Source organism: Ranitomeya variabilis, chromosome 5 (assembly GCF_051348905.1).
Source record: "Ranitomeya variabilis isolate aRanVar5 chromosome 5, aRanVar5.hap1, whole genome shotgun sequence".
NCBI lineage: Eukaryota > Metazoa > Chordata > Amphibia > Anura > Dendrobatidae > Ranitomeya > Ranitomeya variabilis.
The window spans coordinates 611,227,717-611,251,836 of record NC_135236.1 but is presented as its reverse complement, the minus strand read 5'-3'; the positions used below and the strand labels follow the sequence as shown (position 1 = coordinate 611,251,836).

The following is a 24,120-nucleotide window of genomic DNA, read 5'->3' as shown; positions in this document are numbered from 1 at the left end:
AAAGCCATCTTATCCCGCAAAAAAAAAAAAAAAAAAGAAGCAGTCATACAGCTCCATCAGTGGAATCATACTGACCTGAAGAATAAGGCTAGGTTCACATTGCGTTAGTGGGTGATCGCTAACGGACAGCGTTGCACGGCGAAAATGTCGCAATTAACGCCGTGCAACGGGTCCGTTAGCGCGCCCATTGACAGCAATGTAAATTTCGCCTGTAGAGCATCGCTAGCGCGTGCCTTTTTCGGCTCGCGCTAGCGATGTGCCGTTCTTTTGTGACGCGCCGTGGACGCTGCTTGCAGCGTCCGCGGCACGCCCGAGGTCCGTTCCCCGCTCTCGCAGATCGGGGATCTGCGAGAGCGGGGACGTTAACGCGATCCCTAAACGCGGCCCCAAAAAATACATTGCGTTAGCGCAATCCGCTAGCGCTAGCGCTAAACGGATTGCCCTAACGCAATGTGAACCTAGCCTAAGGCTATGTAAACACGCTGCGGAATGGTGTGCGGATTTTTCCGCACTGATTTTGATAAATCCGCAGGGCAAAAAAACCTGAGTTTTTCCTGCGTTTTTTTGTGTGGATTCTACTGCGGTTTTACACTGGCGGTTTTCTATTATGGAGCAGGTGTATACCGCTGCGGAATCCGCACAAAGAATTGACATGCTGCGGAAAAAACAACTCTGTGTGTTTCCGCAGCATGTGCACAGCGGTTTTTATTTTCCATAGGTTAACATGGTACTGTACACCGCATGGAAAACTGCTGCGGATCCGCAACTTCAAAAGCGCTGCGGATCTGCAGTAAAAACCGCAACGTGTGAACATGGCCTGAAGCTGTCTTATCAATTTAACCACACGAGGAACGGCATTAAAAAAACAAAACAAAACAAAAAAAAACTATTCCTGAATTCCTGGCTATGTTCATTCTGTCTAAAAAATCGGAATAGAAAGCGAGCAAAAAAAGTTACGTGACCGAAAATGATACCAATAAAAACATCAACTCGTACCGCAAAAAACAAGCTCTCACATGACTGTAGGAAGTAATAAAGTAAAATTATAGCTCACAAAAAACTTTTTGCAATATAAAGCGTCTTTTAGTGTTAACCGCAGTCAAACATAAAAAAATTATATAGATCTGGTATCGCTGTAATTGCACCGACCAGAAGAATAATGACATCTAATCACTTATACCACACGTGGAACGGTGTAAACAATAAATAAAACCAATTTTTCACATGCTGTTGATTTTTTTCATTCTGCCTCCCAAAGACCACAGTAAGGCTCAGCGCACATTTATCCCACGCTCTGCGCTGAGCGCTTACACCGGGGTTTCCGTGTAAATCACTGAAATAGGTGATTCAGATGTAAACCCAGACGGGAGATTTCCTATAATGAGGCAGATGGAGGAAATGTGGACGCCATCTGTCCATGATCCGGTGGTGTCAAGTCTTTTCAGGCGTGCATAAAAGCGCAGTCCGCCACAGTTTTGTACATCTCTTAAAAGAAGGACAACACTTAACAGATGCCACACAAGTTTCCAGAGTAACTCTGCTGCCTCCTAATAGTGAATGGATCCCTCAGAGGTTTCATGTGAATCACGTCACTCGAAGAAACGCTATGTAAAAGGTTCTCAATAAAAGCTTCATATCAATCCACAAAAAAAAACAAACAAAAAAAAGACACACACACACACACACACACCACAAGACCCCTCTCAGGTCCGTCTTCTGACCTGTATTCTACTGACAGAAATACTGGTAGTACAAAGGCTCAGGAAGAGTAAAATGGCTCCTCACCCGCCCCCCCCCCCCCCCCAAAAAAAAGCCGCAAATTCTGTGCTCCCAAATCCAAATGCCACACTCCATTCTGAGCCCCACAGTGTACCTAAACCACATTTAGCATCCACACGTTTGGCATTCTGTAGCAATGAGAGCCCGCCTAATAGGCCTCCCATGCGATGAGGTTGGAAAAGTTGGGCTTGTTTAGCTTAGAAAAAGGAGGAGGTCTCAGAGGAGATCTCATTTATATGTATAAATACATGTGTGGTCAATACAAAGGACTGGCACATGGCTTATTCCTTCAAGTGACCATACTAAGGACCAGGGGCAAAGTACGAAAGCATTTCTTTACATTTAGAGCAGTCAGACTGTGGAATGCACTACCACAAAAGGTTGTAATGGCAGACACTAATTTTTTTATTTTTTATTTTTTTATTTTTTTAAAGATAAGGGCTGGATGAGTTCCTCAGTACACAACATTATGGGTTATAGTTAATTTAGTGACAAAAAAAAAAATGTGCAATTGGAGAAATGTTGAACTTTTTTGCAACTATAACTATTGTTTACAGTATATACTGTAATGCTGTGGTATTGTAGTATACAGTATAAATGATCAGATGATAGCAGGTTCAAGTACCCAAAGGGTAACAAAGAAATACAAAACAAAAAAAAGTTTAAAATTAAAAAGAGTAAAAAAAAAATAAAGTTCAAATCATCCTTTTTTCCTCCATCAAGAATTTTAAAAAATAATATAAATAAACGTGTGTTCTCTCTTCATTCATAATAGTCTTATCAAAATATTAAATTTAGCCAATTGGTAAACACTAGTGTTGAGCGATACCGTCCGATACTTGAAAGTATCGGTATCGGAAAGTATCGGCCGATACCGGCAAAGTATCGGATCTAATCCGATACCGATACCAATACAAGTCAATGGGACTCAAGTATCAGACGTTATCCCTGATGGTTCCCAGGGTCTGAAGGAGAGGAAACTCTCCTTCAGGCCCTGGGATCCATATTAATGTGTAAAAGAAAGAATTAAAATAAAAAATATTGCTATACTCACCTCTCCGACGCAGCCTGGACCTTACCGAGGGAACCGGCAGCGTTCTTTGCTTAAAATGCGCACGTTTACTGCCTTCCGTGACGTCACGGCTTGTGATTGGTCGCGTGCCGCCCATGTGGCCGCGACGCGACCAATCACAGCAAGCCGTGACGTAATTTTCAGGTCCTGAATGCCTAATTCTAGGCATTCAGGACCTGAAAATTACGTCACGGCTTGCTGTGATTGGTCGCGTCGCGGTCACATGGGCGACGCGACCAATCACAAGCCGTGATGTCACGGGAGGCAGGAAACGCGCGCATTTTAAAATTACGTCACGGCTTGTGATTGGTTGCGTGCCGCCCATGTGACTGCGACGCGACCAATCACAGCAAGCCGTGACGTAATTTTCAGGTCCTGAATGCAGAATTAGGCATTCAGGACCTGAAATTACGTCACGGCTTGCTGTGATTGGTCGCGTCGCGGTCACATGGGCGGCACGCAACCAATCACAAGCCGTGACGTAATTTTAAAATGCGCGCGTTTCCTGCCTCCCGTGACGTCACGGCTTGTGATTGGTCGCGTCGCCCATTTGACCGCGACGCGACCAATCACAAGCCGTAACGTAATTTTCAAATCCTGAATGCCTAGAATTAGGCATTCAGGACCTGAAAATTACGTCACGGCTTGCGGTGATTGGTCGCGTCGCGGCCACATGGGCGGCACGCGACCAATCACAAGCCGTGACGTCACGGAAGGCAGTAAACGCGCGCATTTTAAGCAAAGAACGCTGCCGGTTCCCTCGGTAAGGTCCAGGCTGCGTCGGAGAGTTGAGTATAGCAATATTTTTTATTTTAATTCTTTCTTTTACACATTAATGTTGTTTCGATACCGATACCCGATACCACAAAAGTATCGGATCTCGGTATCGGAATTCCGATACCCGCAAGTATCGGCCGATACCCGATACTTGCGGTATCGGAATGCTCAACACTAGTAAACACCATAAAGAGAAAAAAATAAATAAAACCAGAAATATGTTTTTATAAAACATCATAAAAAAGAAATAAAAACAGATCAAACAGTCATATATAGCCAAAAATGGTTTAAATAACATCAGTTCGTCACCAGACAATAACTAACACCCTCTAGACTATAAAGGTGGGGGAAGGGAGAATATAAAAGGTTCGGTCACGTGCTCTAGAAAATCCCATTACAAGTACCGTATATACTCGAGTATAAGCCGAGATTTTCAGCCCACTTTTTTGGGCTGAAATTGCCCCTCTCGGCTTATACTCGAGTCATACCGGGGGTCGGCAGGGGAGGGGGAGCGGGGGCTGTCTAAAAATACTCACCTAGTCCAGGCACGGTCCCTGCTTCCCTGGCGCCGGCAGCAGCAGCTTCAGCTTCTTCCTGTACTCAGGGGTCACATGGTCCCGCTCATTACAGTAAATGAATATTCGGCTCCACCTCCCATAGGGGTGGAGCCGCCTATTCATTACTGTAATCAGCGGTACCATGTGACCGCTGAGTACAGGATGAAGCGCTGCGGCGTCGGAGAAGCAGGATCTACACAGCGGCAGGACCAGGTGAGTATACGGGGAGGGGAGCGCTGCGCGATAGTCACCTGCTCCTCGTTCCGGGCGCCGATCTGTCTCCAGCTCTGACGCTGAGGTCAGAGGGCGCGGTGACGTGGTCAGTGCGCGCCCTCTGCTAAACGTCAGTGCTGGAGACAGATCGGCGCCGGAACGAAGAGCAGGTGACTATTGAAAGTGCCGGGGGCCTGAGCGACGGAGAGGTGAGTATGTGATTTATTTTTTTTATCGCAGCAAATGGGGCAAGTGTCTGTATGGAGCATCTATGGGGCCATAACGTTCCTGCGGCACTATATGGGGGCCATAACATTCCTGCGGCACTATATGGGGGCCATAACATTCCTGCGGCACTATATGGGGGCCATAACATTCCTGCGGCACTATATGGGGGCCATAACATTCCTGCGGCACTATATGGGGGCCATAACATTCCTGCGGCACTATATGGGGGCCATAACATTCCTGCGGCACTATATGGGGGCCATAACATTCCTGCGGCACTATATGGGGGCCATAACATTCCTGCGGCACTATATGGGGGCCATAACATTCCTGCGGCACTATATGGGGGCCATAACATTCCTGCGGCACTATATGGGGGCCATAACATTCCTGCGGCACTATATGGGGGCCATAACATTCCTGCGGCACTATATGGGGGCCATAACATTCCTGCGGCACTATATGGGGCCATAACATTCCTGCGGCACTATATGGGGCCATAACATTCCTGCGGCACTATATGGGGCCATAACATTCCTGCGGCACTATATGGGGCCATAACATTCCTGCGGCACTATATGGGGCCATAACATTCCTGCGGCACTATATGGGGCCATAACATTCCTGCGGCACTATATGGGGCCATAACATTCCTGCGGCACTATATGGGGCCATAACATTCCTGCGGCACTATATGGGGCCATAACATTCCTGCGGCACTATATGGGGCCATAACATTCCTGCGGCACTATATGGGGCCATAACATTCCTGCGGCACTATATGGGGCCATAACATTCCTGCGGCACTATATGGGGCCATAACATTCCTGCGGCACTATATGGGGCCATAACATTCCTGCGGCACTATATGGGGCCATAACATTCCTGCGGCACTATATGGGGCCATAACATTCCTGCGGCACTATATGGGGCCATAACATTCCTGCGGCACTATATGGGGCCATAACATTCCTGCGGCACTATATGGGGCCATAACATTCCTGCGGCACTATATGGGGCCATAACATTCCTGCGGCACTATATGGGGCCATAACATTCCTGCGGCACTATATGGGGCCATAACATTCCTGCGGCACTATATGGGGCCATAACATTCCTGCGGCACTATATGGGGCCATAACATTCCTGCGGCACTATATGGGGCCATAACATTCCTGCGGCACTATATGGGGCCATAACATTCCTGCGGCACTATATGGGGCCATAACATTCCTGCGGCACTATATGGGGCCATAACATTCCTGCGGCACTATATGGGGCCATAACATTCCTGCGGCACTATATGGGGCCATAACATTCCTGCGGCACTATATGGGGCCATAACATTCCTGCGGCACTATATGGGGCCATAACATTCCTGCGGCACTATATGGGGCCATAACATTCCTGCGGCACTATATGGGGCCATAACATTCCTGCGGCACTATATGGGGCCATAACATTCCTGCGGCACTATATGGGGCCATAACATTCCTGCGGCACTATATGGGGCCATAACATTCCTGCGGCACTATATGGGGCCATAACATTCCTGCGGCACTATATGGGGCCATAACATTCCTGCGGCACTATATGGGGCCATAACATTCCTGCGGCACTATATGGGGCCATAACATTCCTGCGGCACTATATGGGGCCATAACATTCCTGCGGCACTATATGGGGCCATAACATTCCTGCGGCACTATATGGGGCCATAACATTCCTGCGGCACTATATGGGGCCATAACATTCCTGCGGCACTATATGGGGCCATAACATTCCTGCGGCACTATATGGGGCCATAACATTCCTGCGGCACTATATGGGGCCATAACATTCCTGCGCTGCGGCACTATATGGGGCCATAACATTCCTGCGCTGCGGCACTATATGGGGCCATAACATTCCTGCGCTGCGGCACTATATGGGGCCATAACATTCCTGCGCTGCGGCACTATATGGGGCCATAACATTCCTGCGCTGCGGCACTATATGGGGCCATAACATTCCTGCGCTGCGGCACTATATGGGGCCATAACATTCCTGCGCTGCGGCACTATATGGGGCCATAACGTTTCTGCAGCACTATATGGGGCCATAACGTTTCTGCAGCACTATATGGGGCCATAACGTTTCTGCAGCACTATATGGGGCCATAACGTTTCTGCAGCACTATATGGGGCCATAACGTTTCTGCAGCACTATATGGGGCCATAACGTTTCTGCAGCACTATATGGGGCCATAATGTTTGTGCAGCACTATATGGGGCAAGTGTCTGCATGGGGCCATAATTAACGTTTGTAGGGCACTACGGCATATGGGGCAAGTGTCTGTATGGAGCATTTTATAGGGCCATAACGTTTGTGCAGCACTATAAGGGGCAAATATCTTTATAGAGCATCTTATGGGGCCATAATCAGCATTTGTGCAGCATTATATTGGGCAAATGTGTCTATGGAACATCTTATGGGGCCTTTATTAACCTTTATGCAGGATTATACGGGGCATATTTTAATATGGAACATCTTATGGGGCCATAATGAACAGTATGGAGCATTATATGGGGCTCCTGATTCAATATGGATATTCAAAGACACTTAACCTACTGATGTCTCAATTAATTTTACTTTTATTGGTATCTATTATTACTTTTGACATTTACCGGTAGCTGCTGCATTTTCCCCCCTAGGCTTATACTCGAGTCAATAAGTTTTCCCAGTTTTTTGTGGCAAAATTAGGGGGGTCGGCTTATACTCGGGTCGGCTTATACTCGAGTATATACGGTACTTAATAAGTAACATTTCCCACATGTCTACTTTACATAAGCACAATTTTGGAACCAAAATTTTTTTTTTGTTAGGGAGTTATAAGGATTAAAATTTGACCAGCAATTTCTCATTTTTACAACACCATTTTTTTTTTTAGGGACCACATCTCATTTGTAGTCATTTTGAGGGGTCTATATGATAGAAAATACCCAAGTGTGACACCATTCTAAAAACTGCACCCCTCAAGGTGCTCAAAACCACATTCAAGAAGTTTAACCCTTCAGGTGTTTCACAGGAATTTTTGGAATGTTTAAATAAAATTGAACATTTAACTTTTTTTTCACACAAAATTTATTTAAGCTCCAATTTGTCTGATTTTACCAAGGGTAACAGGAGAAAATGAACCCCAAAAGTTGTTGTACAATTTGTCCTGAGTACGCTGATACCCCATATGTGGGGGTAAACCACTGTTTGGGCGCAAGGGAGAGCTCGGAAGGGAAGGAGCGCCATTTTACTTTTCAATGCAAAATTGACTGGAATTGAGATGGGACGCCATATGGCGTTTGGAGAGCCCCTGATGTGCGTAAACATTGAAAACCCCCACAAGTGACACCATTTTGGAAAGTAGACCCCTTAAGGAACTTATCTAGATGTGTTTTGAGAGCTTTGAACCTCCAAGTGTTTCACTACAGTTTATAACGCAGAGCCGTGAAAATAAAAATTATTTTTTTTTATGATTTATTAGCCCCCAGTTTTGTATTTTCCTAAGGGTAACAGGAGAAACTGGACCCCAAAAGTTGTTGTCCAATTTGTCCTGAGTACGCCAATACCAGGTATGTGGGGGGGAACCACTGTTTGGGCGCATGGCAGAGCTCGGAAGGGAAGGAGCACTGTTTTACTTTTTCAACGCAGAATTGGCTGGAATTGAGATCGGACGCCATGTCGCGTTTGGAGAGCCCCTGATGTGCCTGAACAGTGGAAACTCCCCAATTCTACCTGAAACCCTAATCCAAACACACCCCTAACCCTAATCCCAACGTTAATCCTAACCACACCCCTAACCCTGACACACCCCTAACCCTAATCCCAACCGTAAATGTAATCCAAACCCTAACCTACCCCCAACCTAAACCCTAACTTTAGCCCCAACCCTAACCCTAACTTTAGCCCCAACCCTTAACCTTAGCTCCAACCCTAGCCCTAACAGGAAAATGGAAATAAATACATTTTTTTAATTTTATTATTTTTCCCTAACTAAGGGGGTGATGAAGGGGGGGTTTGATTTACTTTTATAGGGTTTTTTTATGTCGGATTTTTATGATTGGCAGCTGTCACACACTAAAAGATGCTTTTGTCTCCACATTTTGAGACCTATAATTTTTCCATATTTTGGTCCACAGAGTCATGTGAGGTCTTGTTTTTTGCGGGAAGAGTTGACGTTTTTATTGGTAACATTTTCGGGCACATGACTTTTTTGATCGCTTTTTATTCCGATTTTTGTGAGGCAGAATGACCAAAAACCAGCTATTCATGAATTTCTTTTGGGGGAGGCGTTTATACCATTCCACGTTTGGTAAAATTGATAAAGCAGTTTAATTCGTCGGGTCAGTACGATTACAGCGATATCTCATTTATATCATTTTTTTATGTTTTGGCGCTTTTATACGATAAATAGGGATTTTTGTGTGTACTCACCGTAAAATCCTTTTCTCCGAGCCACTCATTGGGGGACACAGGACCATGGGTGTTATGCTGCTGTCACTAGGAGGCTGACACTAAGCTGAGACAAAAAAAGGTTAGCTCCTCCCCTGCAGTATACACCCTCATGCTGGCTTCCAGAGACCCAGTTCAGTGCAAAAGCAGTAGGAGAATAACAACAAAGTACCAAGTAACAGTAGAGTACAACATGTCAAAGAAAGTCATAAAACTGAAAACGGAAAAGAGCCGAACAGGCTAACAGGGTGGGTGCTGTGACCCCCAATGAGTGGCTCGGAGAAAAGGATTTTACGGTGAGTACACACAAAAATCCCTATTTCTCCATCGCCACATTGGGGGACACAGGACCATGGGACGTCCCAAAGCAGTCCCTGGGTGGGAAACAATACAACCCAACAACTCCGTGTACCATCTGACTTACAAATGCGCGACGGCTGCTTGTAGAACACGTCTGCCAAGAGCCGCGTCCGCAGAAGAATGGACGTGGACATTGTAGTGCCTTGTGAAGGTATGCAGGCTGGACCACGTTGCGGCCTTGCAAACCTGCTCCGCCGTAGCCTGGTGCCGAATGGCCCAGGAAGCACCCATCGACCGAGTGGAGTGGGCTCTAATCCCCGCCGGGATAGGTCTGCCCCTGACTCTATAGGATTCTTGGATAGCCGAACGAATCCATCTGGCTATCGTGGCTTTAGACGCAGCCAAACCCCTTCTGTGACCCTCCGGGAGAACGAAAAGGGAGTCTGATTTTCTGAAAGGAGCCGTTCTGGAAATGTACCTCCGAAGGGCCCGTACGATGTCCAGAGTATGAAGGGCTTTTTCAACCCTGTGTTTTGGCTGCGGACAAAAAGAGGGAAGAATGATGTCCTCGTTAAGGTGAAAAGAGGACACCACCTTAGGGAGAAAATCCGGAGATGGACGAAGGACTACCTTGTCCTGGTGGAAAGCAAGAAAAGGAGCTCGGCAGGATAAAGCGGCCAATTCTGAGACCCGTCTGATAGACGTTACGGCCACAAGGAAGGCAACCTTCCAGGATAGGACTGTAAGCGGGATGTCCTGAAGAGGCTTAAAAGGAGGTTCCTGAAGAGCCCCCAGAACCAAGTTGAGATCCCAGGTCTCCAACGGCATTCTGTAGGGGGGTACGACATGTGAGACCCCCTGAATGAAAGTTTTAACTTGAAGGTTGGCAGCGATCCTACGTTGGAATAACACAGATAACGCTGAAATCTGACCTTTGATGGAACTCAGAGCCAAGCCGGAGTCCAAACCGGACTGAAGAAAATCCAAGATGCCAGGAATAGAGAATACGAGCGGAGGGCGACCTCGGAGCCTGCACCACGAGAAGAAAGTTTTCCAGGTGCGATGATAAATAGAAGCAGAAGACGACTTGTGAGCGCTTAACAAGGTGGGAATGACCTGCTGAGAGAAACTGGCTCGAGTTAGAATCCAGGTTTCAACAGCCACGCCGTTAAACGTAGGGCCCCTGAGTTCTGGTGGCAGATCGGCCCCTGAAGAAGAAGATCTGGGCGGTCTGGTAAGCGCCAGGGAACGTCGGCTACGAGCTGAACGAGCTCCGCGTACCAAGCGCGACGAGGCCAATCCGGCGCGACCAGGATGACCGGAACCCCCTCCGTCTTGATCTTCCGGATTACCTTCGGCAGTAAGGGAAGAGGAGGAAACACATAGGGTAGTCGGAACTGATGCCACGGGGATATCAGCGCGTCCACTCCGATGGCAAGGGGGTCCCGGGAACGTGCAATGAAATTGAGAACCTTGGCGTTCAACCTGGACGCCATCAGATCCACATCCGGGGTCCCCCAGCGAAGGCAGATCTGCCGAAACACCTCCGGATGAAGTTCCCACTCCCCCGAGGCAAGGCCCTGACGGCTTAGAAAGCCCGCGGCCCAGTTTTCGGCGCCTGGAATGTGCACCGCGGAAATGGTGGAATGGTTGGCTTCGGCCCAACGAAGGATGTGTGAGACTTCCTGCATCGCCGCCCTGCTGCGGGTACCCCCCTGGTGGTTTATGTAAGCCACCGCTGTGACATTGTCCGATTGGATTCGGATCGGGTGACCCGCGAGCAGGGGGTGAAAACGAATCAGGGCGAGCCTGATTGCCCGAATCTCCAGAATGTTTATAGGGAGCCTCGACTCCCGAAGAGTCCAGCGACCCTGGGCAGAGTGGTGAAGAAACACCGCACCCCAGCCGAGAAGACTGGCGTCGGTGGTTACCACAAACCATCGGATCGGGAGAAAGGATTTCCCCTGGAGGAGAGAGGCACCCAGGGTCCACCATAACAGGGCTTGTCTGGTCCGCAGAGATAAAGGACATGGACGGTCGAGTGATAAGGGACCCCTGTCCCAGTTGTCCAATAGAGCCTGTTGCAAGGGGCGAAGATGGAGTTGGGCGAAAGGGACCGCTTCCATCACGGCTACCATTTTGCCCAGGATCCTCATGGCGAAGCGAAGGGTACGGGGATGAGGATGGCAGAGCGTCCGAACTCCAAGTTGAAGCTCTCGGCCTTGGACCGAGGGAGTAAGACCAGACCCCTTGAGGTGTCCAGGATCATTCCCAAAAAGGAGATCCGACGGGCAGGAACGGGGGAGGACTTCTCCCAGTTGATCAACCAACCCAGGCGCGAAAGCGAATCCAAGGTAATCTGGACGCTTGCCTCGCAGGCCTGAAAAGAAGGACCCTTTATAAGGAGGTCGTCTAAGTAAGGCAACACGACCACTCCGCGAGAGTGAAGAATTGCCATGACGGCCGCCATGACCTTCGTGAAAACTCTGGGCGCCGTGGCAAGACCGAAGGGTAAAGCTGTGAATTGGAAATGGTCGTCCAGGATGGCAAAACGGAGGAACCTTTGATGAGGCGGGAATATTGGAATATGGAGATAGGCATCCTTGATATCTATCGATGCCAGGAATTCCCCCCTCTCCATTGAGGCGATGACCGACCGGAGAGATTCCATCCTCAAGTGCCGTACCTTTACGCACTAGTTCAGGAGCTTCAGGTCTAAAATGGGACGCACTGTCCCGTCCTTTTTTGGCACGACGAAGAGATTCGAGTAAAAACCTCTGAACCTGTCGTGTTCCGGAACCGGAACAATGACCCCGCACTGGCGAAGGGAATGAATGGCGCAAAGAAGTGCGCGAGACCGGGCACCCGAACTGGGGAGGCGAGAGGGAAAAAACCGAGCTGGGGGGGGGGGGGGGGGGGGGGGAGGCGGAGAACTCTATTTTGTAGCCAGATGACACCAGATCCCTGACCCATTCGTCGTGTATGACGGAGAGCCAGACTTGCTGAAAAAGAAGTAGGCGTCCGCCTACCTTGGAGGTGTCGCCTGGACAAGTTCGCGAGTCATTGCGAAGGGAATCTGGCAGGCCTGGACCCTCTGGTTCTGGGCTGCTTAGGTTTTCCTCGCCAGGACGGGTTTGGCCTAAAAGAGGGACGAACGTCTCTGTCTGAGCGAGTGGATCGGTCCAATCTGGAAGGGGCGGCAGGATTGGACCAGGCTGGACTGCTACGAAAGGGCCGAAAGCGAAAATATGGTTGACGCTGGAAAGCAGTCTTAGGCCTCTGTTGGGGAAGGAACTTGCTCTTTCCCCCTGTAGCGTCGGAGATAAGGTGGTCTAGTTTTTCTCCAAAAAGACGCCCACTCTGAAAAGGGAGAGAAATGAGCGACTTTTTTGAGGAGGAATCTGCGCGCCACTCTCTGAGCCAAATAGCCCTTCTGATGGTGATGGCATTAGAAGCTGCCGATGCTGCACAGTTTGCTGCATCGAGAGAAGCGTACATTACGTAATCACCGGCCATGGCAATTTGTCTGGCGAGGTCCGCCATCTCAGAGGGAAGGTCCTGATCGTGAACAGATTTTGCTAGGGCATCTGCCCAGGAAACCATTGCCTTGGCCACCCAAGCCGCGGCAAAGGAAGGAGAAAAGGAAGATCCTGAGGCTTCGTACACTGAGCGAGCTAGGGAATCTAGCTGGCGCTCTGTGGGATTTTTAATTGAGGCGCCATTAGGAACGGACAAGAGGGTTTTGGAAGCTAGGCACGAAACCGGAGGATCTACCAAAGGGGATTCCGTCCAGTCTTTAACCAGATCTGCGGGAAAAGGATATTTCGATTCCAGGGTCTTTTTGCCTGTGAAACGCTTATCCGGACGCTCCCTGTGTCGCTTGACAATATCCAGAAAATCTGGGTGAGAGCCGAACGTCTTATGGGAACGCTTGTTTCTAGTAAAGGAAACTGAATGTTCCGGAGCAGGATTAGGGTTATCGTCCACCTTAAGGGCATGATTGACAGCCTCAATGAGGGAGTCAACTGTAGATCTAAACTCAGGAGCATCCGGGTCTAAGGATACGTCAGACTCATATTCAGAGTCGTGAACGCTACGACCCCCTAACGAGGGTGAGCGAGAGGCGGAGCCGCCAGAAGCTGAGTGGCGTGGGGAGTGCTCAGGAGAGGTAGAACGGATCCGTTTTCTGGATGACCGTGCCTCTTTCTGGAGAGAGTGGCCCCTGCTGGCCGACGATTCCCCTGCTACGGAGGGATCTCTTAATCCGAGAAAAGGATTGCCCTGCTCCCCAGGAGGGTGCTGAATGGATTTGATAGCATTGGCTAAAAAATCCACAGACTGAGACAGAGAGGCGACCCACGCGGGGGGACTAGATACACCAGAGTCGGTGGCGGTGGAAGGCTCCTGGGCACTTGGGGCATCGCAGGTTGAGCAGAGGGGGGAAATCTGAGGCCGAGGAAGTGGAGCCTGGCAGGTGGTACACGCAGAAAAAAAGGTAGTATGCAATTTAGAGGTTTTAGACCTTGTCTGTGACATGGTGTACCCTAGTGTAACAGATTGCAGGGTCTAAGATAAGGAGTGAGGGCGGCGCTGCTGGGGAGGACCTGACGTGGTCTCCTTACCCGAGGTCCTGTGTCCCACCAAGAAGAGAGGAAGAGCGGTGGAGTTGGAGAAGGTCGGTGTTCGCAGCGCTGCACGTGGAGAAGCTGCGGCAGGAAGATCTGGAGCTTCAGCGTGCAGGAGAAGAACCAAGATGGCCACCGAGAGTAAAGTAGGAAGTCTCGCAGAGAGCGAGAAGCGCCAGGACTGGGGGGCGGCGCCGCCGATGATGCGAAAAAAGGGGCGGAGCCTATCGGAAGAGCGGCCGAGCTAGGCCGAAGCCGGGGACTAAATTTGCGGCTTCGACCCGGCACGACGCCGCTGCGCGCCGGAGGCTATGGGACCCGTACCACTGCTAAAAGGGAGCCCTCCGACCGCCGCGGGTGACCCCCCCTTTGCCCCCCCCGAGGCACTTACCCCAATAAAGATTCGATTCCACCGAAGGGTAAAGCTGTGAATTGGGGAGTGCTGTCCACAGCATGGTGAGCTGTTCCCGGGGTTATAAGGACGGTGCAGGGATTGGGGAGCCTCTAGCCACCATCCCCTGAAAAGGGGAGTGGAGAGGGAACCGTCCGCCACCATCCATCAGCCGCATAATCAGTGGTGATGCAGTGGGGGCTGCACGGACGCCACAAGATGAGGTGCCTCTGAACAGCCGAGGGTGAAACCTGGTGGGCAGGGCATATGTCCGGCAATAGAGCCTGGCTGCAGAAGAGGGTACTGGAGGTGATACTTCAGTGCTCGTCTGTAAAGTGGGGGGGGGGGGGGGGGGGGGGGGAGATCGGACCCTTGAAGGGGCCCGTCGCCCCTAGAATCAGCTCAGGCAGTGGCATCCCACGTCGCAGGAGAGGGTACGGAGAGGTGAAACTCCCGTGCTCGCCTGTTGTTGGTTCGGGGGAGAACGGAACATGAAAGAATCCGTCGCCCCCTTCGTCCGGAAATAGAAAAGGATTTAAAGAAAAAAATTCCAGTGTGCCTCCTACGGACACTAAGCTTGAACTGGGTCTCTGGAAGCCAGCATGAGGGTGTATACTGCAGGGGAGGAGCTAACCTTTTTTTGTCTCAGCTTAGTGTCAGCCTCCTAGTGACAGCAGCATAACACCCATGGTCCTGTGTCCCCCAATGTGGCGATGGAGAAAAGCTATTTTATAGAAAAAATAATTATTTTGGCATCGCTTTATTCTGAGGACTATAACTTTTATTTTTTTGCTTATGATGCTGTATGGCGGCTTGTTTTTTGCGGGACAAGATGACGTTTCCAGCGGTACCATGGTTATTTATATCCATCTTTTTGATCGCGTGTTATTCCACTTTTTGTTCAGCGGTATGATAATAAAGCGTTTTTTGGCTCTTTTTTTTTTTTTTTTTGTTACGGTGTTCACTGAAGGGGTTAACTAGAGGGACAGTTTTATAGGTTGGGTCGTTACGGACGCGGCAATACTAAATATGTGTACTTTTATTTATTTTTTATATAAAGAAATGTATTTATGGGAATAATATATATATATTTTTTCTTTATTTAGTAATTTTTTTTTTTTACACATGTGGAGTTTTTTTTTTTTTTTTTTTTTTTTTACTTTGTCCCAGGGGGGGACATCATGCACAGCACTCTGTCAGATCAGCGATCTGACTGACAGGGCTGCAGGCTTACCAGCGCCTGCTGTGGACCTGGAAGTACTCCCTGCAGTACCCGGATGCAGCCTCACGGCCATTTTGGATCCGGGGACTGCAGGGAGGAGACGCTTGGTACAAGGTGAGTACATCGCCTTGTACCGATCGTCTCAGGGAAGCACGCATGGAGCCCCCTCCCTGCGCGATGCTTCCCTGTACAGCCGGTACACTGCGATCATGTTTGATCGCAGTGTGCCGGGGGTTAATGTGCCGGGGCGGTCTGTGACCGCTCCTGGCACATAGTGCCGGATGTCAGCTGCGATAGTCAGCTGACACCCGGCCGCACTCCCCCCGTGAGTGTGGCCGATCGCATATGACGTACTATCCCGTCACTGGGAATTAAGTCCCAGGTCACCTTGACAGGATAGTACGTCATATGGGATTAAGGGGTTAATCATGAACATCTCGTCACGCAACTTGTTACTGGAGACAGATTGACAAAAACCCTGATAGCATTTTATTATTTCTGCTAATTATATTGCTTAATATTTGCTTGTCTTTTCTGTTTCATAAAAGTTATGCTGTACCGTTGTAAAAATTGTGACGATATTCTTTACATATATATTGTTATTATAGCATTTTTATATATTATGGCGCTTAACTTTTTCTATATACTGTGTCTTTAACATATTTTACTATAACTGATACTCTGGGTTATCTATACTTATTATATGATGTTTTTCGGTACTCTATATACGGCCGTACGCATGCGTGCTGCTGTCCTCCATGTCCAGCGTGGAGCTGGGTGTCTTTGCTGCCTCCTGCGCATGCCCGGGCGATATCGTCGCTCGCACGTGCGCAGTGATGCCTGACGCTCAGTCTCCATGCTAGGACCTGCCTGGACGCACCACGCATGCGCCGACAGCGCCGTTTACTATTGGGTGATCATAACCATGTGATACACCACGTGATCCGTCTCTATGGCAATATAAGGTCCTTTTCCTCACACTGACACTACACCCCCTGAGGAAGTGTCCAGCGTAGACACGAAACGCGCGTTGGGGCTACCTGCCATCTTTTGGGGCTGACTGCCACCTTGTTGGTTCTGTGCACACTTTTGGTAAGTCTTGCCTTCAATTTATAATTTAGCCTCCTTTTGCTTTGTGGGCAATTAGACTATTATACTCTATTTGGCTAGACTTACCTTGTACTATGCTTGCATCTAGTTAAATCTCTGGGCAGATGCATAATTTCATGATTTATTACCATGTGCACATTACTATTATATACATTCCTATGTGTCCGTCCTGATTGACAATTTTTATGGTGTATTCTTTAATTATCTTTAATAAATTGTGTACTTTTTTACTCTTTAATTGGCTACTCCAATTTTTCTCCTGTCTATCAAATTACCTTATGGAGTTTATAATATTTTGACTGTGGGTTGATACTACTTAGTATTCCCACCACTGGCATTTAATATGCAACTGGGTTTCCCCTTTTCTGTGCCATCATAAGATGAAGAGGAAGTAGTCTCGGAAAATGGCTAAACTAAAAAAAAAAAATGTTCTCTCCACTTCAATTTTTTTTTAAAAAAAGGGCGAAGATTGGCTAAGTATGCGGTGTACTTACTTGAAAGGGTCTTTAGTGTATGGCTGTCTTGTAAGCTCTTGTCAAACATGCTAACAACAGGACAACTGCCATTTTTATCGTATATCAGATTATAAATATTTTTAGACCAAGACTAACAAATACAAATATGAACATAGCCCTAGCCCATCCACGCACATCCAACTTAAAGCCAAACTGTGTTGTCTACATCCAGCACAGCCATAGGCCCTCTATACCATAGTAGTAATTTCCCTTTGCTTCAACCCTATTGAAAAATGTAGCTGCCAACAATACAAAAAGAATTACCTTTAATCATTTATTTAAAATAAGGGTTTTGATTTATAGGAGGAAAGTAATTCCCAAATATAATATGATCACAAACCTGATTAGGTGTTCAGTTGCCTGGATTTCTTCACGTCTCCATGCATATCCTAGTCTCTATATAATAACAAATGACCCATATACTCACACTGACATCCTTGTCTTTATCTTCTTCTTTATCTTCTTTTTTCTTTTCCTTTATTGCCTCTGAAACGTCAGTTCTTTCTTTTGATTTTGACCTGGAAAAAAAAATAATGAAGAATATATAAAAAATTGGAAAACAAAAAAAAAGGGTATCCTATTCATTGTAATTGAAAGGGGTTGTCTCCTGCAGAGAATCCTTACCTATCTGACTTATTAGGGTATATGGGCTTCATAAGAACAGGACACCCTCTATGAGCGAGGGTGGAGAGAATTAGACTATTAAATAAAAGGCAAGCATGAAACATTACCGTTCTCCTGTAGTGGCCAATGCTGGATTGTTAGCCGCTTCCTCTCCATCAGAGTACATACCATACATAGCTATAATCAACGCTCCTTTCTCTGGAGGACCTGGCAGCTCATTAAAAGGTTTTCTTCCCCTTTATTGGCATGCCAATGTTAAAAATAATAAAAATCAACCTATTAGATGCAGGGCTGGACCTGGGGGGGTAAGTAACGGGGTCTAATTCTATTCATTTTAACATAGGAATGCCGATTGGAGAAAAAAAAAATAAAAAGGGGGAAAACGTCTTTCGTCTCTTAATGCAATATGACGCAACTATAAATCATTGCCGAGATGCTCTTGTGTGGAGAGGGCTCAGAAGCTGAGCGTAATGCCCACTGTATTATATAGCCCGCAACTGGAGCTCGATGCCTATGACTGCCGTTAACCATTTAGATGCCATTGTCATTCTCTGACCACAGTGTTTTAATGGAGTGGTTGTCTGTTCTCAGGAGTACCACTATTGGCCAAGATTTAAAAAAAAAAAAAAAAATTTGTATCATTACATCTAACAAAGTCTGAGCTATCGAAATATAAAAATAATTAGCCATAAGAATAAAAAAAATACAAACACCAGAGTTGCATTTTTACAAAAATTCAATAAAAAGCCATCACGTTATATCTACCCCAAATTGGTAACAAATCTGTCAGCAAAAAAACAAGCACCATTGACAAAAAAAATAAATAAATAATTAAAATAAAAATTATGGAAAAATGGCAGCACAAAATTCATACTGAACTGGAGGAATCAATGTAAAAATAAATTTGGCACTCCAAAATAGATGCAAAGAACGTAAAGGTATTTTATCAGAACAGGTTCATCCGCTCTATAAACAAGGTTGATGTTTCGGCCAGTTACACGGCCTTCATCAGAACTACACGGTATAAATAACAAAAAAAATAAATAAATAAACGTGCCATTTATACACAGTACATGGATGGGTCCTGTGATAAGACTCATTTACACCATATATCTTTATGTAAATTAATCTTCTGTGTACGCAATGTGTATGGGAGACATCATAGCCGCTAGTCTCCACCCACCAGCTCAGAGCAACTTAGAGATATAGCTTGCAGTGGGGAAAATCATCAAAACTACAGGATAAAGTCATAACAGACAGAATGGTGTTCTTCCTCACATACAAGCACAGGACAGTTTATTCTGAACCTGAAAATACGGCTACCCTTTAAATACTAATATCGGATCCCTTGAAGGTTACAGCTGATCAATACAAATAAAGGAAAAGAGGAATTTCTATGCAATCATTGGTTACATTACCTTCTTTCTCCCTTTTTAGTCTTGCTCGGACTGGGAGACCGTGAACGTTTACCGCGACCTTTGCTTCCTGATCGCCTCCGCTCCCTACTCCGGGATCTTCTTCTCTCCCGACTCCGCTCTCTTTCTCTGCTTGGCCGACGGCTATTATAAATTTTTAAAAAACAAAACAAAAACATAAACATAAAATTTGTAGTAATATATTCTGTTGTAAAGGGTGGAGCAGATATACAACAAAATCCCAAGAAGCACACGCATGTCGGCTGAAATGACAGAAAACTAATAAAAGCTATATACGGAGACCTACACTGGACGCTTCCTGTCTCTGGAGCGCGACCTTCTACGATCTCGGCTACGTGACCTCTCTCTCCTCCTATCTCTGTCTCGACTCCTTGAGCGACGGTCATCTCTTTTTGATCTCTTGTCAGGTGGTGAGCGACTTTTAGACCTGCTACCGGAGCGGCCACGTGATGATGACCGTTTCCTATAATGTCTAGGTAAAAAAGACACAGGACAAAAGTACACACTATGAGTACAATTTAATTTTTATCTTACATATATAATTACCATTTTTCGGATTATAAGATGCACTTTTATTTCTCCTCTAAATTAGGTAAGAACACAGGGGAGTGATTTATAATCTGAAGTGAGCTTACCGGGGGCAAATGGTGGTGGAGCAGAGTCACATGAGGTCGGTGGCAGCAAGAGCAGGGCATTGCTGCTGGGCCTGGCATCTCAGAAGGTGCCTCCGGCCTCCTGAAGCAGCAACCCTGCCTTCAGTGCCCCCCGATGCAGCAGTCCCCAGGAGAGCTAACGTTAAATGGGAATATGAGAGACACCAGCATTTTATTACAAAAATTCCCTATTTTGAAGTCCCAAAATTTGAGGTGCGTCTTGTAATCCGCAAAATACGGTATATTTCATTGATCCCAAGTTAAGCTAGAGTTACAATTCAGAGCTGAATTCATAATTCTGATCCTTACTATAAAAAATGGACAACAATCGTGCACATACAGGGGTTGGACAAAATAATGGAAACACCTAACGTTTTGGCATCATAATCTTCGAACATGTTATATACATGCAAACCGTGACATATGGTAATGTTTTGTAGTTGATTATTTGTGTTATGTGATATGTGTATGTAAATTAACTGTTTGTTTTGCAGAATTGTAAGAACATTGATGAGAACCTGATACCAATGGCAGACCTCTCGGATTTTCAAAGAGGCCAAATTGTTGGTGCTCATACGGCAGGCGCTAGTGTAAAAGAAAGTGCCCGAATGCTTGGCGTGTCAGGAGGTACTGTCTCCAAAGTAATGACTGCATTTGAAAGAGAAGGAAAACGTTTGCAGCAAAGCACAAGTCCGGCCGAAAGTCAAAGAGAGAGACCGTCGGACTCTAAAGCAAATTGTGAGAGAGGATCGCAAGACCACTGCTCCGAAAATCACTGCTGAGCTCAATGAACACCTACAGAACCCAGTTTCCACAAAAACTGTTCGTCGGGAGCTGCACAAATCTGGATTCCACGGAAGAGCTGCAATTGGAAAACCGCTGCTCTCAATGACAAATGTTTCCAAGCGTTTAGAGGTGTGTAGAAACCTCCAGAATTGGTCCCTCGAGCAGTGGAAACATGTGATATTCTCAGACGAATCATCGTTTACCCTATTTCCTACCTCCAGTCAAGTGTACGTTTGGAGACAGCCGAAAGACGCATTCCACCCAGACTGCCTTCTCCCAACCGTAAAACATGGTGGACGTTCTGTGATGATCTTGGGTGCTATTTCATGGAGATCCGCCATGGAAGAATTAACAGCAGAGATTATTTAGGCATTTTGGGCGACCAAGTGCATCCAATGGTTCAAGCATTGTTCCCGGAGGGGAACGCCATCTTTCAGGATGATAATGCACCAATTCATACAGCTAGAATCGTTAATGCATGGCACGAGGAACATTGTATTGAAGTTGAACATCTCATCGGGCCCCCACAATCCCCAGACCTCAACATTGTTGAGCATTTATGGTCGATTTTAGAGATTAAAGTTAGACGTCGATTTCCGCCGCCATCGTCGCTCAGAGAACTGGAGGGTGTTTTAACTGCAGAATGGGCTAAAATTCCTTTGGAAAAAATTCGTACCTTGTATGAATGCATACCTCGTATGAATCAAGGCTGTAATCGCCGCAAAAGGTGGACCTACACCAGATTAACCTAACTTTTGTTGATGTTTCCATTATTTGGTCCAACCCCTGTATATCCTGAACAGCGGAACAGTTAGTATTTTTTATAAAACATTTTTTCAGTGCCGAGGAAGGAGGAGACTTTTTAATTGAACAATCACGTTCCATATCTGAAAGTTGTGGAATTTCAAACGTAGTTAGTGGTTATGTTCAAGATAAAACTTAACGGGGCTGCCATCATTGCGATTCCGCACAAAGAATGAGCATGCTGCGTATTATTCCGCGATGTGATTCCGCTGTGGAAAAATCAACAGCATTAGCGCAGCATTGTGGAATCAATGGGTTGTGTTGTGTATGTGTTTTCGCAGCGACAAAAAGCGGCAAAAACGCATACAATCCGCAATGTGTGCACATAGCCTTAAAGATCTGTAAGCTGTAGAAAGAAGAGATCCGACCGGCTGTCCCCCAGCTGGCTCTTCCCAGCAATGGTGCAGGTGATTCGCAGGTCTTTACCTTGTGTTTTCATAGGAAGCAACCGGTCAATCACCTGCAGCAACACTTGGAAGAGCCAGATGAGACCAAACTAATCTCACCTCTTCCTGTAGTCCCGAATAATAATAATAATTTATTTTTAATAATAGAGCCAGCATATTCTGCAGCATTTTACATTTCAGAGGGGTGTTTTACAGACAAAAAAGACATTACAGAGTAACACATAACTGAACAGATACCAAGAAGAGTGAGGGCCCTGTTTGCAAGCTTACAATCTATGAGGAAATAGGGGAGACACGAAAGGTAAATGTGTGTTATGTGTGTGCGGCCCGTGCTGCTGTTAAACGGACATGACAGCGTATTTTGCCCACAGTCACATGGTGCATGGAAACACTGACATGTGCACAGACCCATTCACTTGACTGGGTCTACATGTGTCAGTTTCTCTGGTACGTGTGAAAACTGTCACCATATGTACTGGACACACTGATGTGTGAGAGCGGCAAGACATAATGGTAGAGACAGCGGACAATCACCGGTATTTTGCAGAAATGGGTTGAAGTCAGGAGATGATGTGTATGATTGGGTGTCATCCGCATAGAGATGGCACTGAAAAACAAATCTACTATGGTTTGTCCAATAGGGGCGGTGTACAAGGAGAAGAGGAGGGGGCCTAGGACTGAACCCTGAGAAACCTCAAGGGGAGAGGAAGAGGAGCCAGCAAAACATACAGTGAAGGATCGGTCAGAGAAGAACCCAGAAAGAACAGTGTCCTTGAGGTCGACAGAGAATCTTTAAAAGGAACCTGTCAGCAGATTTTGCTGCTGTAAGACGTAGCCATCGCCTTTCAGGGCTTATTTACAGCATTCTATAATACTGGTCCAACCTGGAATTGAAGAAAAAGAGAAGTACGCCTGCCCAGGAGCGCCAATGCCGGGGAGCGACAAAGAAGCAGGAGGGCGACGTCACAAGAAGATGGGAGGCGGCGGGCCCGGACCTGCGACACCAACGGACCGGACCCCCACGTGGTAAGTATAATATAACTTTTTTCTTCACTTGCAGGTCGGACCAGGGGGGCTTAGCTGCAGCATTATAGAACGCTGTAGATGAGCCCTGGAAGGCAGTGGCCGCATCTTATAGCGGCACAATCTGCGGACAGGTTCACTATATAGTACACCGTCTGAAACAACAGAGCGCTTCAGAATACAATCTACCGGGCTGCATTCCTGCATCCAGACTCTGATTTATGCTGCGGTAGTTTGGGAGCATGAATAAGACAGGATCTCTTTAAGAAAACTCCAAAGAAAGCAATTACATAAACCAAAGCAGTGACTAGAGTCAGCCATTCACCTCCTGCAGGTCTGATCCCCTGCAATGAAGTGATGTAGATGCCAGCACCAGTGCTGAGAGCAGCGATTGGCTGCAGCGGTCCCTGGGGCATGGCTAGCACCCAGTGCTGCAGGCAATAAGCGGGGCCAATAATAATGATAGTAGAGGTGCTGTGTCCAGGGCTGCTGGCTTTGTTACCATCATGGCTCCTCACGCTGCGTTCTCCTAGTCCGCAGCCCAATACCCACAGTATAGGGAACACGAGGCCCAGCTGACAACGTACTCGCCCGGTCTGTGACCACGGAGGTTGCCCCTCAGCCTCCCGTGTGCTGGGGGATTATACACCAGTGCGGCACAGGGAGCAGCAGCCATTTCCGCAGCAGCACGGCCACCACAGGCCGGCCCACCCCAGCCACGCAGGCAGTAGCCCGGCAGCGCTGTCTCACCTGGACTCCCGGCCCATGGCTCCGCAGGCCTCGTCCTGTCCTAATCTCCTGCTGCTGCCTGCACGCAGAGACCTCGGATCAGACAGAGAACAGGCGCCCTCGTCTTCGTGCGACCTTCGCCGCATTAGCGCCACCTAGTGGCGGGAGGTTAGAGCACAGCGCCGGGCAGGAAATGGTCACCCTGTCCGGGAAGCGAGTTTTGACTTCGCAGGTTGATTGTGTTGTGGGCGTGTCAGGGGAGTGGCAGTCTTCGTGAGCTGCAGCGCTGATTGGTTCATCAGGCTGCATGAAGGCGGCGCATTTAGGAGCGCGCTCTGCTCCTGAGACAGGCTTGCAATATGGAAGGAGCACAGCCACATTCAG

General features: G+C 47.4%; 1 protein-coding gene across 1 annotated transcript in view; it reads right to left on the bottom strand.

Annotated features, from left to right (window-relative positions):
• DDX46 (DEAD-box helicase 46) overlaps positions 1–23,939 on the bottom strand; it is a 126,661-nt gene extending 102,722 nt beyond the window's left edge. The window contains exons 1-4 of the mRNA XM_077266086.1: positions 23,758–23,939; positions 19,621–19,806; positions 19,317–19,457; positions 17,702–17,792 (exon numbers count right to left, since the gene is read on the bottom strand). Of these exons, the coding sequence (XP_077122201.1) occupies positions 17,702–17,792; positions 19,317–19,457; positions 19,621–19,806; positions 23,758–23,882 (543 nt within the window). The 5' untranslated portion in view covers positions 23,883–23,939. The remainder of the gene's footprint in view (positions 1–17,701; positions 17,793–19,316; positions 19,458–19,620; positions 19,807–23,757) is intronic.
• Between the last annotated feature and the right edge of the window lie 181 nt (positions 23,940–24,120).